Source organism: Cyprinodon tularosa, unplaced genomic scaffold (genome assembly GCF_016077235.1).
Source record: "Cyprinodon tularosa strain WSP-4 unplaced genomic scaffold, ASM1607723v1 ctg361, whole genome shotgun sequence".
In the NCBI taxonomy this organism is placed as follows: Eukaryota; Metazoa; Chordata; class Actinopteri; order Cyprinodontiformes; family Cyprinodontidae; genus Cyprinodon; species Cyprinodon tularosa.
The window spans coordinates 87044-102558 of NW_024039076.1; the positions used below are offsets into that span (position 1 = coordinate 87044).

At 40.0% G+C, this 15515-nt stretch overlaps 2 protein-coding genes across 2 annotated transcripts in view; one reads left to right on the forward strand and one right to left on the reverse strand.

Annotated features, from left to right (window-relative positions):
• Positions 1 to 15515, forward strand: part of stab1 (stabilin 1) — a 180894-nt gene that overhangs the window by 20373 nt on the left and 145006 nt on the right. Inside the window, exons 10-20 of the mRNA XM_038295866.1 lie at positions 556 to 683; positions 905 to 981; positions 1679 to 1801; positions 8193 to 8330; positions 8416 to 8487; positions 11664 to 11777; positions 11858 to 11911; positions 13973 to 14053; positions 14123 to 14281; positions 15012 to 15074; positions 15303 to 15395. Coding sequence (XP_038151794.1) covers positions 556 to 683; positions 905 to 981; positions 1679 to 1801; positions 8193 to 8330; positions 8416 to 8487; positions 11664 to 11777; positions 11858 to 11911; positions 13973 to 14053; positions 14123 to 14281; positions 15012 to 15074; positions 15303 to 15395 — 1102 coding nt within the window. The remainder of the gene's footprint in view (positions 1 to 555; positions 684 to 904; positions 982 to 1678; positions 1802 to 8192; positions 8331 to 8415; positions 8488 to 11663; positions 11778 to 11857; positions 11912 to 13972; positions 14054 to 14122; positions 14282 to 15011; positions 15075 to 15302; positions 15396 to 15515) is intronic.
• Positions 4661 to 6728, reverse strand: LOC119790341 (nuclear factor 7, ovary-like). The gene has a single exon (XM_038295861.1). The coding sequence runs from the start codon at positions 6662 to 6664 to the stop codon at positions 5258 to 5260; it is 1407 nt and encodes a 468-aa protein (XP_038151789.1). The 5' UTR covers positions 6665 to 6728; the 3' UTR covers positions 4661 to 5257.

Genomic DNA, 15515 nt, shown 5'->3' on the forward strand with positions numbered 1-15515 from the left:
TGCGGTCAGCTACAATTTTGGGGAGGTGCACCAGAGTGTCTGCGGGGGATAGCATATCTGGGTTAACGACACACACGCAGACGACCTGGTTTCTGAGTGTAAACCTGGCTTTAACCTGCATTGAACGTCCCTCTCGCAAATATTAATGACCGTGACTGCAGCTGAGAAGCTGAAACCCAACCCAGCAAATACACTGAAGGTTTAGAGAACTGAGACTCTGTCCAACCAGATTCTACGTCACCAGCCTGGAAGTTTGGTTCCTGATTGTTTTTTATTTATTTCAAAACCTGAAACGTTGATTCAATTAAAGACTCATCCTGTGTTGTATGTTTGTGATCAGGGGCGAAGTGCCAATGATACCTGCTCCAGATTGTCCACATACTTTCCCTGACCTTTGACTCTGAGTAACTTGTTTCCCCAGCATCTGGAAACAGCTTTTATCTATCTTCATCCTGCTTTATAGAAACATTAGAAATAGCTGACCATCTTAGAACCAGCGTAAAACTTTCACTTCCTTAAAAGTACATCCCTCTGCTCTTGTTCCTGGTGCTTCAGGTGCGTTTGCGAGCCAGAGCAGATTGGAGATGGGCAGCGTTGCTACGGTAACCTGATGGAGCGCCTCATCGAGCTTGACTCAAGAGGAAACCAGAGAGAAAATCTGACCGGAGCCGTCGCCTTGTTTGGTAAAACTGAACAAACACAAAGAAAAAAAATTTTGATTGGTTGTTTGGGAGGTTTTAGTGAAATTGGATTTAATACTTTCTTGTCTTTTTCCTATGATACTGTAAAAATTCTACTGATATTTTGACTTCCCATTGTATTTCTGGGTAAAAATGACACATCCTCAGTGTTTTTTTTCTTCCATTTATTCTGTTGTAAATAATTTTTTTTGTGTTTGTTACAGAGAACGGCTGTTTGATGGTTCTTAGTCACTCTGGACCCTTCACAGCTTTCTTCCCGCTGCTGAAACAGCCTCTGAGTGTAAGTCAAACCTTCTCTCTCTAATATTTCACATAAAACACTCTCTATATATATGTGTTTTATGGATTTTATTACTTTTTTGATAAATGGGTAGAGTGAAACCACGTGAAACCGGTTGAGTTTGTTACAATAAGGCACGATCACAGTCCCTACATTTAACTGCAGCATCATGGTTATTTATCTCTGACGTTACATCTGCAGCCTGTTAATCATTGAATAAACCGACACCTTTATCTGCATAGTTCAGATAATCCAGGAAGGGCTCCTACATTTGTTCCCATCTAGTTTCCTACAACAGTCACACTTACGTCCTGCAAGCTGCTCTGCATGATAAAAATGGCAGCATGTATTCTCCATACGCTCCTCAGTTTTTAAGTCCCTCTTTGGATCAAATCCTCCAGCTTAGCTGCCAGTTAATGTGCTCCTGTAACTTCTTTGTTCTTTTATAATAATTCACGGTAATCCAGCCCTCCTGTTCACGCCTGGGTCCCTCAGAAACCTAAAGCCTGACAGACAGGAAGCCTTATTTCAAGGCCTCATTCAAACACACAATTTGAATCAGAGAAGATAAATCTGTTTGATTGAACAGTACAAACTGGGATTTAAATCAGACATTTAAGGATGTCTTTTTATCATATAACGTATAAAACTGATGAGGATTAATCTTTGAGCCTAATCTGTCCTGCTCTGTTCACAGGGTGTCGATGAGGAGGCAGTGTGTAAAAACCACCTGATCCTGGGTCAGCACCTCTACAAAGATTTGGAGGGAAAAGACTTTAAACTTTACGGAGGAGAGAAGCTCCGGGTCAAAGTCAATAAGGTCATAAATCTGTCCTTTCACAGCAAATCCGGTTCTTCTAACGGTTAATATTTGTTTATGGTGCAGAAACTTTCTTCCTTTGTTTTTTACTTTTATAGCTCAGAAGCTGATTGGTCAGAAGGTTCCAGCTCGGATATTTAGTTTAATTCAAGGTTCATTTAAAGCCAGAAGAAAAAAGAATAAAATTAAATAAAGACGACTTGAATAAAACAATAAAAAGACAGAAAGACGATCAGAGTTTCTTTAATTGAATATTTATTCATCCCTACATTAAAATTAACCAACAAAATGAGAAAGAAAACATTAAGTACAAAGTTTTCATGGAGGCAGATTATATATATATATATATATATATATATATATATATATATATATATATATATATATATATATATATATATATATAATATTATATATATATTATAATTTCAAAGAGAAGCTTTTCTCGGCATGTCTGCTCATGTTTTCAAGACAAAAATGAACGAATGTCCAACATCATATCATCACTTAAAAAGTAAACATTTTACATTGATTTCAACACAAATAAAAAAAATTCTCCTAAACGTTAGAAATAGAATTAAATTGTTTTAAAAAAACTTCTAGATTTTTCATCATTCATATTTTGTGATCTCTATAAAAATGTAAAAAAAAAAAAAATTTGTTTTGCATAATAAAAAACAAAAGATTCACAGTCATTTTTAGTTCCCAGTCTTCTAATTTCACATTAAGTTGGGAAAGAAAGATCAATTAAGATCAGCATGAAGAAATTTTTACTTTTTTTGTTTTTCTTTTCCCCCGGACAGTAAACATTGAAACAAAAAAACCCCAAAAAAATCCTATTTTATTGATCAGATCAACAGTCATTGTATTTTTGTTTAATAATCATCCTTTCATTATACTGTTTATTTAAATCATTATAAAACCCAAACTGGTAAAAAAGTTCAGTCTCTGAAACAGGCAGAGACCAGAGGGAGCAGTGTTTTCTGTGGCTGAATGGAGATCTGGCCCTCCCCCACCAGTTACTGCATACTGCCTGATAGTTTGCTTTAAAAAGGCTTATTTCTTGTTTTTGCTATTCAGAAATCATTAAAAAACAAGGATTTCATGCAACTTTTTATCCTGATTGCTGACACATGTAGGTCACCTGTTTCTAAGTTAAATTCAGTTATGTTTTCAAAGCTCAGTCATTGCTTTAAGATTGTTGTTTTTTGTCGATGGGTTAATGTAGTTCTCTCTGAGGAAGGCCCAGATACTCATCCTCCCCTTCAAACAGCTAGAAGAGTCCTAAAGCTGCTTTTCTATTGTTGAGCTGTTTTAAATTAAAACATTTTATTAATGACGTCATTTTTTTTAACCAAACTTTTTAGTGAAGATGCTACACTGGAAAAATGATCTAGAAATAAGTAAAAATGTCTTAAACGAAGTGTGTTTATCCTTAATCTTAGTAGGTTAATGAGATAGTTTGCCAATGGAATGAGTATTTTTACTCTTAAAATAAGATAATTAGATAATATGCACTTGAAATAAGACAATGCAATTGTGTTTTCTTATTTTAAATGTAAATTATCTTGTTACATTGGCAAAATGTCTCTTTTATCTCCTCAATCTAAGAACAAATGCACTTATTTTAAGAAAAAATGACTTAACTAGATTTCAGTTTCTTCCAGTGTATAGTTATTGTTTTATAAAATGTGTTACAATAAAATAGGGTTGCAACTAACAGTTTTTTGCTAATTATCGGATAGCAAGATTTTCCTAAAGAAGATTTTTTTTTTTTTTTTAAACCAGATCAAAATAAAACTTTTTCACTTGAAGAGTTCTGTATAGAGCATATTGACATACAAAACCGTTTTTTTAATCTTAAAGGCAAAATGTTTATATATTTTTGTGTAATTTATGGCTTAAAGCTACAGTGTGTAACTTTTAGCGACATCTAGCGGTCAGACAGGAGCAACATGAACATCTCCCCCCCACCGCTTCTCCCCCCCAACAGTATGGCGAGCGTTACGGGACAAAATGTCTTCCACGACGTCCGCATCACCTACCTTCTCAAGTGATGAGGTTTGTTTACATAGATAATTTTACAGATAGTATTTCATTAGTCTGTGTAGAGTAAAGATTTCATGTAGACTTAAGATAATAAATATACCCGTATTTTTTCTACATCGTTGTGACATTTTGGCGATCTCGCAATCGCTAGTTTGTTGGCTCTGCGCTGCCGTAGCGCAAAGATGTCTGCCTCCATGGCTGCGAGACCCGCTCCTATGTAATTATAAATAACGAATTCTAAGGCAACGCAAATATTAAGGTTAAGAGGCTGAGCTCGTAGATGATGATAAATGACATAGTTATGTATAATATATTACATTTCTGACTGTATATCCCTGTAATTATTACACACTGTAGCTTTAATTACTGCTCTAAGTGGGTTGCACTATCAGCTAAAGGCATGTTTTAGAGTCCTTAAACTCCAGTTAACAATTAATTGATTATTAAATTAGTTGATGAACATTTCAATAATCGATTAATCGTGATTAATCCAATGAATTATCTCAGCCCAGGTTTTAAATAAAAAGGACCTTAAATAAATGTTTAAATGTCCTAAAATAGAGAGGTAAAAAACTTGACGAAACCCGGAGAGCCAGTTACTGGTTCTTACTGGTCCAGTTTGGTTTCACTTACCGTTTCCAGATCTGTTTTCTTTTTCTTTTGCAGTTTGTATTTGATTCCAACACAAAAAAACAACTTCAAAGTTTAGCCTTTTATCTTTTTAAAGAAGTTAAGTAGAAATAAAAAAAGAATCTTTTCATTGAACCCATTATGTTATAGGATTTTAAACACTCGGTTAAATACGATAAAACCATAAACCTTTAGATTCTAATAATGAAAATATTAAACCTCTGCAGCTGAAAACATCTATGATTAAAGAACACAAATTGACCACATTTTTGCTCTCATGAAGGCCTCAGATTTCTAATAGAGACTAATAGAGCATGTAAATGAGAGCCGGCCTTGTTCTGCAGGAAGAATCGGATCAGAGCTTCCGATTAAAAGAACTTTCCTCCAGCATCAGGACTGGAAACGGATCAAACACTGAAACAGGCTAAAGAAATCTGAAAACCAGAAGTAATCAAATCCCTCTACCTCCTCCATATTAGATGAATAAGTTCAAATAAATGCAGATTAAAGTCATCCAGACAGGTAAACATTTTCTTCTGTCTCCCGTTGTCATAGTTACCAGTTTCGGACAAAGAGTTGGCTGATTTTTATCTCCAGACCAGCATGATATCTTGGTTTCTGTGGCTTTTAGATATTTAAGCTAAATGTTCAAACATGAGCAGAAATGGACTCAGAGCAATCAGGTAGTTTAAGTGTACAACCTGGAAGCTGAATTTGAACCCGGAATTAATACCTGATCTAATAAATTCTCCAAAAGTCCGTCAGATCCTGACTTTTTTAGGTGAATTTGGGGACGCTCACAGAGATGTTGGCAGGGATAATCCTGAGCGGAGCTTGACTCTCGGTGTAAATGTAGGGAAACAGGGTGTTGCTGAAGGTGTCTGTGAAGGTGTGGATGTTGGTGGTGGTGTCAAAGTCAGAGAAGGTCAGCTTCCCCCTGTCAAAGTCCAGGTAAACCCTGATCTTCCTCACCACATCCTTCACCAGCAGATCCTCCTCTGGTTTAGAGGAGGAGAAGGCCGTAAACTTCCCGTCGGTAAATGAAATCCTCCACAGCTGAGCCGTAGGGCATTCGTTTGTCGTCTGGGTCTCTCCCAGTACACCCAGTTCCCAGTCCTTATTGTCGCCCACCTTCACGCTCCAGCTGTGGCATCCCGAGTTGAAACCCTCAGAGCCCAGGACGGAGCAGGAAAACTTTGTCCTCTCTGGATTCAAAGGGATCTGTTTCTTTTCTCCGGATCGGACACTGCACAGGTCATGGGACAGGACGAGTTCCGGGTCTGCAGTGTTTGGGTCCAGGATCACAGGACTGTACGAGACGATCTGCTTCATGTTGTTCCATACTTGGAAGGTCAGGTTGCCCAGGTATTTGGCCACGTCTATCAGAGCTCCAGGGGCCTGCTGAGGGTCATCATGAAGGGGGTGCTGGTGGACTTTATTCATTGTGGTCTTGTAGTTCTTCAGGAAGCAGATGTCTACAGCTGTTAGCTCCTTCTTAGCAGCTGTGATCATGGTTGAAAGAGCTGCGATATCTTTACTCAGTGCCTCCAGCTTCTTCTTCATCAGCAACATCTTCTTGGCCTCCTCCTCTTTCAGAGCGGCGACCTTGGCCTTCTCCTCCACCTGCAGGAATTGGTAAAGCTTATGGAACTGCTCCTTGATCTGCTTCTCTGTCTGCTGGCTCTGCAGTTTGATGAACTTCACAGTTTTTTCTCCGTCTCCTTTAGCTTCTTCCATCCGAGTCAGTTTCTCTTGTAAAGGCTTCAGGAACTTCTGCAGCTCCTCTCGCTTCTCCTGGGCCGCCTCGTTTAGGGGTCTGAAGTGGTGCTTGTTGTGGATTTTTGAATCCCGGCAGATGATGCACACAGGCTGCTGGTGGTCCAGGCAGAAGATCTTGAGCTTTTCAGAGTGCAGACTGCAGAGTTGCTCCGACCCGTTGTTATGAGCTCTGTGGTTGTTCTGCCGTTCATAAGTCTCACAGAGGTTCTTTAAAGCCAGGTTCCGAGGAGGGTCACTCCGGGAGGACTTCCTCTTGCAGATGGGACACTCGAGTGTTTTCTTCTCTTTCCACCATTTCTGCAGGCAGGTTTTACAGAAGCTGTGGCTGCATGAAATGACGACAGGATCTTTAAAGATGTCCTGGCAGATAGGACAGGACAGATCCTCCTCTGTTCCGGCAGACATTCTGGCTCTGAATGAGGATCCGACCCTCACGGGTTTTTTGCTTCAGGTGTGCTGCAGGTAGAAGTGGAAAAAATCCAAGATTTCCTTCCTTTCTCCACTTTCTGCTGTCGAAGGTAAAGCGCTGCTGTTTTTGTCGTGGTCTGTCAGAAGGAAGAAAGGAAATGAGCTTCCTCTTCCGTGTTTCCTCTAGCTTCTCTGGCAGTGGGTGGAGCTTTTAAGAATGCGTGCAGGCATTCCGCAACTTTGCACACCGTTATTATGAAAGGTGTGTCTCAACAACCCTTGGACTTTCCAGTTGCTTCTCCGAGATGTTATTTATAGCTGTTGCCAAACCTCGAGTTGTTTTTTTTCAGTGTGACTGACCTAAATGTCAGTCCTGTAGTTCCCAGTCATCTTTTAAACTGATATGGTTCTGCCCTCTGGGCTTTTTAAACACTTTGAAAGCAGAATTCAGATATTCACACAGCAAAAATATTGCAGAGCTGATATTCCTGCAGATATTCCTGAGTTATCTCTATAATACATAGATTACAGGCATGTTTTGAAGACATAAAAACCTGGATGACTCTTAACTTTTTGCTCCTGAATGCAGACAAAACAGAAGTTATAGTCTTTGGACCAGAGTCTTTATAAAGGAAGTCAGTCACTTCATTTGGATGGGATTAAACTGATGATAATAAAGTACAAAATCTTGGTGTTATTTTTGATCAGGACCTGTCATTTAAATCTCATATCAAAGATGTTTCTAGAATTTCCTTCTTTCATCTGAGGAACATTGCAAAAATGAGAAATCTCCTGTCCAGGGGTGATGCTGAGAAACTAGTCCATGCATTTGTTACTTCAAGGCTGGACTATTGTAATTCTTTACTATCAGGAAGTCCACAAACTGTAGCTAAAAGCTTTCAGCTGATCCAAAATGCAGCAGCCAGAGTTCTGATGAAAATGAAAAAGAGAGATCACATCTCTCCTATCCTGGCTTCTCTTCATTGGCTTCCTGTTAAATCCAGAATAGAATTTAAAATCCTGGCTCGGAGCTCGTCGGCCTGGCTGTGTGTTTCCTGGACGGGGCCGCCTTTTACAGCTGCTTTTTCTATCTCTGTCTCCTTGAAGTAGCAGATGGCCGCTCACATTGAGCCTGGTTCTGCTGGAGGTTTCTTCCTGTTAAAAGGGAGTTTTTCCTCTCCACTGTCGCTACAAGCATGCTTAGTGTGAGGGATTGCTTTCGAGTCAATGAGTCGATGCAATCAGCTGGTTTTTCTTAGATAGAAAACTTTGAATGATTTGACTGGATGATCTGGTGAACTGTAAAGTGCCTTGAGATGACGTGTTGTGAATTGACGCTATAGAAATAAATGGAATTTAATTATATTGAAACATGACTATGTTCAATAAGTAATATTATCATATAAAATCAAAACATATGAAGTAAGTTTTACAATTTAAAAACTTTTGTATAAGAAACACAGGGTCAGGGGTCCTGCAGGACGATCATAAAAAGGAAAACATTATTTTGTGTTTGTCTCTGCAGAAGTTCATCCTGATGAATGATCCCACCAAGCCATACTCGATCATCCAGGCAGACCTGCCAGCAGCCAACGGCATCATCCACATCATCGACCGGCCAATCACCAGCAGCCTTCCCAGCAGCTCATCCAGGGACGAACAGGTCAGTTTAACGGAACCAGAGCCGCCCAGCAGCATCTCTGCCTTACTTTTTAAGTTAATGGATCATTTCCTGTTTTTATTTCTAGTTTGCTGACCTCACCATCGGCGAGATTCTGAGAAAAGATGAGAAATTTAATCGCTTCCTGTCCCTGGTTGACGTGAGTATAAACATTGTTTAAGGTGAAGGTAAACAGCAGCTGTCCAATCACAGCTCAGCAGCTGCACCTGTCATAATTTCAGGTTGATCACATGAGAACTAAACAAAAATTAACATGAGAGACGGAGGCCAAAAGAAGCAGGTGACCAAGTAGCAGAGAAAATCCAGAAACAGACATAAGAGACAAACTGAATCTGTTAACAAAGAATAAAGGAAAGAGTAAATGGAAAATAGGATCCTTCATTTTATCAGTGTTTCGTTGTTTTTCATGAGGATTTTCATCTGCATTCAAAGCCTTGTATTAGGAGGATGTATAATGATCGATGTTAAGGATCAGCTTCATCAGGGTCTCCTGCTCTTCAAAGATGCTGCTGACAGTAAAACTGTGTTAGAAAACTGAACAGAGCTCATTATCAGCTCAAATGTCTGAGCGGGTTTGATACCAGAGAAGCAGAGAATGTTGGTGTTGGGTTCAAACATGTCGGTTCGTAAAAGAGAAACTGAGTCCACACAGAAGAGGGATTTTTAACAGCTTCTGCAGAAGGAGAGAGTTACACCTAACTCACTACTCTCTGACGGACTTCCTCTGCAGAGCCTTTTTATTAGCAGATCATAACATTTGGGGTGGGTTACAAAATAGAGTGTTCTTCTGACAAGGCAATTGATCAGGTCATAGGACAAAATGCTCCTCTGATTGAATCACAGAATAGATTGGTCTCCTGATAACTGTGATTAGCCTTGCACAAACATCAGTAATTTTCCACCACCGTTGCCTGACAGTTTGCAGTAAACATGTAAAGCATCTCATTTCCTCAATGTTTTATATACACACACATTAACTTTATAATCATCATTGAATAAACCTAACAGTTGGCTCCAGAGAAAACAAAGGCGCATAAATGGAAACTCTTTAAATGAGACAAGAAGTACAGTCTGGGATTAAATTTAGGCTGAATTGGAATTCAGGGGCTGCGTCCTTCGAAGGTCAGATTCATAGGCCGATTACGTCATAGCGCGGCGCAGAGGTCTGGTGAGATTAGAAGACGCCTCGTTATGCAAGCGACAAATGCAGCCTTCTTTTTGTGTCAGCTGTATCCTCCGTAGCCTTGGGTATCCCATGATTCATTGCGAGTCAAAACATGCCGGTTGCTGCGTGATCAGAGGAAAAAGGTAAATGGTGCTAAACAATGGTGAATATTGGAGGTGCATTTTAATATAATACGAATATGTGAATAGTTCCATCTGAAATCAATGAAAATAGTTGTTTTAATGTATTTTCAAAGACTTGGAAGGATCCAGTCCAGATACAGGGTTTCTGCGGGTCTTTAAAAAATCATTACAAGTAATAAAATTATTATTTTTTAAATTAAGTCCTTAATTGACCTTAATTGATTATAGTGGCATTTAAATTACTTTATTAAAAAAAAAAGTTTCAAACATTTTTTTGCCGTGTTTTATATATTTATATATATCATGGTTACTTGTTGATGACATTAAATTTGTTTCTAAGAGCATTAAAAGAGCATTGAATTAGAGTCCTTGGAGGATGCAGCCTTTAAAATCGAACCCTTCCTTCCTTCCTTCCTTCCTTCCTTCCTTCCTTCCTTCCTTCCTTCCTTCCTTCCTTCCTTCCTTCCTTCCTTCCTTCCTTCCTTCCTTCCTTCCTTCCTTCCTTCCTTCCTTCCTTCCTTCCTTCCTTCCTTCCTCCTGTTTTATTGCCTCTGCCTCTGAGACTCGTTGGCTCTGTTCGAAATCCTGGGCTGCATCCTCCAAGGACGCGGTCTACCTGGACTGGATCCTTCGAAGTCCGTGAAAACCCTTCTGCGGGTTTTATGCTCTGTTGCTTAGCAACCTTGAAAGTTGACACACAAGGCAGGAAAAGAATGAATACCGAGGTTTTCAAAACTGTTTATTTATGTATTTTTTATTATAAAGTGAACAAAGACTGATGAGAATCCAGAGTGGAATAAAGGTTCCAACCACCGGGAGCAGGAACCAATCAAATCAAATGTAATGATAGAAACCTTAGTCATTTAAATAACCTGCTGCTGTCATTCTGCACATCTCTGATGTTGCTGCTATTTTCAAATATCCATTACTGTAAAAATGTCCATAGCTGCATATTGGTTATTTACTCCCCAGTTTTATATTGTTAAAGCACTTTACAGAATTGTATTGTTTATATTTTAACTCTTCCCTATTATGTTATTCTTATACATTTTTCTAAGGTCCACATTTGTGTGACCATTTTCAATAATCTTTCTGCTGCTGTAAATTTGCCCATTGTGGGACAATAAAGGGATTTTCTATTCTATTCTATAAAAGGGGTAGAAATATATAAGTAAATCTAAACAATGTATGTATAAAATATATCTGCAACATCTCTAATACTCAACAACAAAAAATACTTTGTTAAGCCTATTGTGCAAAACAGCAATAAAAAAATTAAACTCCTATCAGATTTATAGTCCCAGCCCTGCAGATATATTAGAATCTGTCCTTAAATTACAGCCAAACCCATTTACACAGTAACAGATAAAACCTTTAGATAAACCAAACATTACCGCCACATATCTGACTCAATAACCATTGAAACAACTATTTTCATTCATTTCAGACGGAACTATTCACAGACTGGATTATATTAAACTGAACTTCCAATTTTCACCACTGTTCGGCGCCAAGTAACCTTTCCTCTGATCACTGATCATTGCTTGGTCTCACAATGAATCCTGGGTAAACCAAGGATAGCGAGGATACATCAGACCCGTCCTTCAAATCGGGCAAAAACAAGGACGCATTTTAAGGTCGCATAACGAGGACTCTTGGAATCTAACCTGACCTCGGCGCCGCGCTATGACGTCATCGTCCTTTGAATCAGGCCTTCTAAGGACGTATCCCAGGATTTCGAACAGAGCAGTTGAAAGAGTTTGGTATGAAGTAGACAAACAGAGGAAGGTCAGATTACTTGAACAACAAAATAATTTTTTGGTAATAATTCCTTTTGGAAATCTGAATCTGCTCAGTATCTATAACATTCAGTCTTTTTTTTCTGGCCTCAGATTCTCAGACAAACATCTCTATTATCAGGAGGAACTGCTGCATGTTGAAAGTCTGAGAAGTCAGACAGTCAGAGTTTATCGCCTCCATTAATCAGATGGTCGTTAATGTCCACAGAACTGTGGCTCCCCTCCTCCTCTCCGTGGACCAGGGCCCCTCACTGTGTTCATCCCCACCAATTACGCGGTGGACCGGGCCCGAGACGGCAGCATCCTGTACATGTTGAATGATGTAAGACCGGGGTGGGGGTGGGGAGGCTGCGTCTTCTTAGAGGGAAATAAACATATGCAGCTGATCTGCTTCTCTTCCAGGCCAAACATAAACTACAGGAGCTGCTCAGACACCATGTTTTCTCCCAAGCTGCGGTAAGAACCCCCCCCCAACACTTCATCACCCAACACTCACTCTGCTTATCACTGACCATCAATCCTTCCTGCCAGGCTTTGGAGAACACAGGCAGGAAGATATAAGATCTAAAAAATAAATTTATACATTTAGCTCAAAGAGCTAAAGTAGAATGATTAATGATTAAAGTTGTTTTGGGATACAAATTAATGTTAGAGCAAGGTTTGTTTGCATGCTAAAGATGTTTTCTCTCTTGTGATAAGTCTGGATCAAACAAAGACCAGCAGCAAATATCTGGATCACAGCAGCCATAAAACAGACTCAAACCAGAGATAACTAGACTTTAGCTCACCCGTCCAGGAGGCTTTGTCAGTTCTGCCAGTTTACATTAGAGCAATCTGTAGTTAGAGCTGGTGTTGCACCGATACTGATAACAGTATTGGGCGGGGCCCCGATCCAGCACTAAAATGGTGGTATCGGTATCGTTGAGTACCAACCAATAGGGCACCGATACCATTTTGAGAGCCAAAAGTTTATTCAACTATTGTCACCCATTCCAGGGAGGCAATAAAAAGTTCTACTGGATTCATTTTGTTTTAGTCTTTTTCCTGCTTCACAAAGGTAGGCAGCAGCTTGACAGCAATTATCTTACATCCCATGCAGTTCTTCATATATACATACACATAAATCAATTTCAAATAGGTGGTAATGATATGGTATCGGTATCGGCCAGTGCTGCACAGCCAGGTATCGGGTATCTGTATCACGACGCAGAGTCGTGACACGCGTCATCCAAAGACTCGGTGCAATTAAAATCAATGTAATTGATAGGGTAACTGGTAGAAATAATTTCAATAAATGACCCTTTCTTTTTTAAAGGCTTTTCTGTCAATGCTGAATTCTGTTACATGGTGAATAAAACAGTTAAAAATATACTTTAAAAGTGTCAGTTTTGTGATTTAAAAGGGATTTTTCCAGTTATTTAATACCGATATTTAATCTACTACAGTTGACTTTTCTTGTGGTAAAGCATAGGGAGTCCCGCAAGAGAAAATTGGAATGACTGATGTAAGAAAACTCATCAGGTTTGCATCCAGCCGTTGAGTTTGCAGGACTGACTCCTCCTGGATGAGCAGGTATCAGCAGTGGACAGTTGCTTGCATTGTGTTGTTGCAGCAACCTCCCATACTGAGCATATATGCAGCAACAATAGAGAGGAAATTTCCCTTTCATCAGAAAGAAACCTCTAGAAGAACCTGAACCAGGCTGATATCGCTGGAAGCAGACTTTATCCTGGATGGTTGGACAAAGTTTCCCTGAAGGTTTTCTTGATTCCATCTAAACAATCAGAAGAACAACTCAGAGAAAATGGCTTTAACACGTTTGCTCCTGTTCTTTTCCCAGTCTTTTCTTTCAGCAGAAGTGGCTTCAGAGTGGTCCATAAGTCTCCACCTCACTCTGTATGCAGATGTGTCAACACCTAGAGTAGCAGCCATTCAAAATTTCTCCATTTTCCTTGATGGGCCCTTGGCTGGTTCTCTACAACTCGTTTTTAAACATCAATCTTTGTACTAAAATTTTCTTTCTCATGATTTGTGGAGATTAAGATCTAAAGATAAACGTCATCTCCTGGTCAGACCCTGTAATTCATTGAAAGGGTGGAGTCAGAGTAAAAAAAATGCACGCCCAGGAGAAGGCCAATGGTTAGAAATTGGAGGGGATTTGGTTGGGAGTTGCAGGGTAGAAGGCTGCCATTTGGCTGGCGTTTGACTGGGAAGGACGCTGCTACTGTACCTGCTGCCTAAGCTCTGCACCGGTGGCCACATGATTCTGTAGGAGATGATGCTGGGTGTAGCAGGAAGCTTCTTGTCTGCAGCTGAACCTTTTGAACATTTAGCAGCAGTTTCCTGCATTTGAGGAAACTTAGAAGGTTACTGCTGCTTCTTAGGAAGACATTGTTCTCAGTACAAGTAGAAACTTCAGTAAATGCACTTAAAAAAATGTCACGTTTGTTTTAATAATGAGCTTTAAGGGTTTTCTGTTAGAAACATTTGATTGTAGGGATTTCTTTTTGTGTGCAGTTGACTGTCGATGAGTTGGCCTCCCTTCCTGTTATTCAAACGATGGCCAATCAGTTTGTCACCATCTCTGCTTCTGATAGTGTAAGTAGCCCTGATTGGTGGAGTAAGATCCAAGTGGGGGTTTACATCACAGCTCCCATTCCTTCTCAGGGAGAGATCCTGCTGGCAGATAAGAAAGTCCATGTGGTGGGCACCAACATCATGGCGTCCAACGGTGTCATCCACATGATCGATGGGCTGCTGTACCCGCCCTCCATCCTGCCCATTCTGCCTCACCGCTGCGATGTCACCGAGAGCAAAATCACTGTGGTAAGGACACCAAGTCACAGCAGACGATCAGAAAAAAACGTTAACAATCTCATCATCGGTGGAGAACAGTCGCCCTCAAACTGGGCCGATAACGATGATTTATGTCTTTTAAGGGGGCGGGGGTTTAACCTGGCAGTAGCCAGATTGATATATATAGAACTGAGTTGAGTTCTACGTTATCAATCTATGATGGCTGCCGTTCAGTCTGTCCGTGCAAAGGAGGGACGTTCAGTACAATACTCCGAGCTGATTGGATGACGTGACAGCTAGTACCCGCCTTCCATAATAAGCTCTCAGCCAAACATAGCAGCAAATCGTGACGTTTCGGTAACTGATTAATCAAACTTATTCCAAATCCAAAACCGCAGACATCTTTCCCATCTATAAATGCAGAAAGTGCTTCTCTATGCATAAAAAAAAAAGAGAAATTGCCGCTATTTTAGCTAAAACTGAGTAGATTGCGGTATCGACAGGTGAGTCCCCAGTTTAGCCAGGTTTGTTATGTCCCGCCCCCAAAAATTACTGCTGGCAGGTCATTGGTCCGACCCGCTGGTGGTTACAAGACGGGATCTCGCAACAGTCTAGCTTGCAGAGCAGTGCTAGAGGGGGTTGGCCATGTGGGACTTCTTTGTTTATGTGAAACAGATAGTGACGCAGCACACAGTGGTGTATTGATTTGTATCCGAAGCTGAAACTAAGAATGAAAACTGTTCTTCTTTTCTGTTTGTAGGGTCCTTGTGTTCACTGTAGATTCCTCTCTGCGACTCAGTGTCCTGAAGGGACCATTGAAATGGTAAATTATTTGATAATCTATAAATGGAAAAAAATTAAAACATTTCTAATTCCAGGCTTTATTATCCTTCTTCCTTCCTAAAAACTAATAGAGCTTCAGCCATGTTTTCGTGAATCCTTTAAAAAACAGGCAAAAAGAAGTGGCAGAAACTTCTATGTCTTGTTAGTTTTTGTGGAATTATCACTTATAATAGCTTTAAATCAGATTTATCTGTCTGTTCCTCCTCAGGAGAGTCATCAGATCGGATGTGAATATACGGTCCCTCCTTTTAGCGAAATGCACCACAAAGGCTGCGCCAAATACTGCAACGCCACCAAGCAGGTGAGAGCAGGAGGTCCAGCTTCTCCTCATTCAGCTCGTGGTTCCAGTTGACGTGAAGGGGTTAACTCTTCAGACTAAACTCAGCTTTCCGCTCACATTTGTGTGAAAATTGACTTTGAA

Coding starts and splice junctions, on each gene's coding strand:
- LOC119790341 (XM_038295861.1), bottom strand. CDS start 6,664: ATGTCTGCCGGAACAGAGGAGGATCTGTCCTGTCCTATCTGCCAGGAC.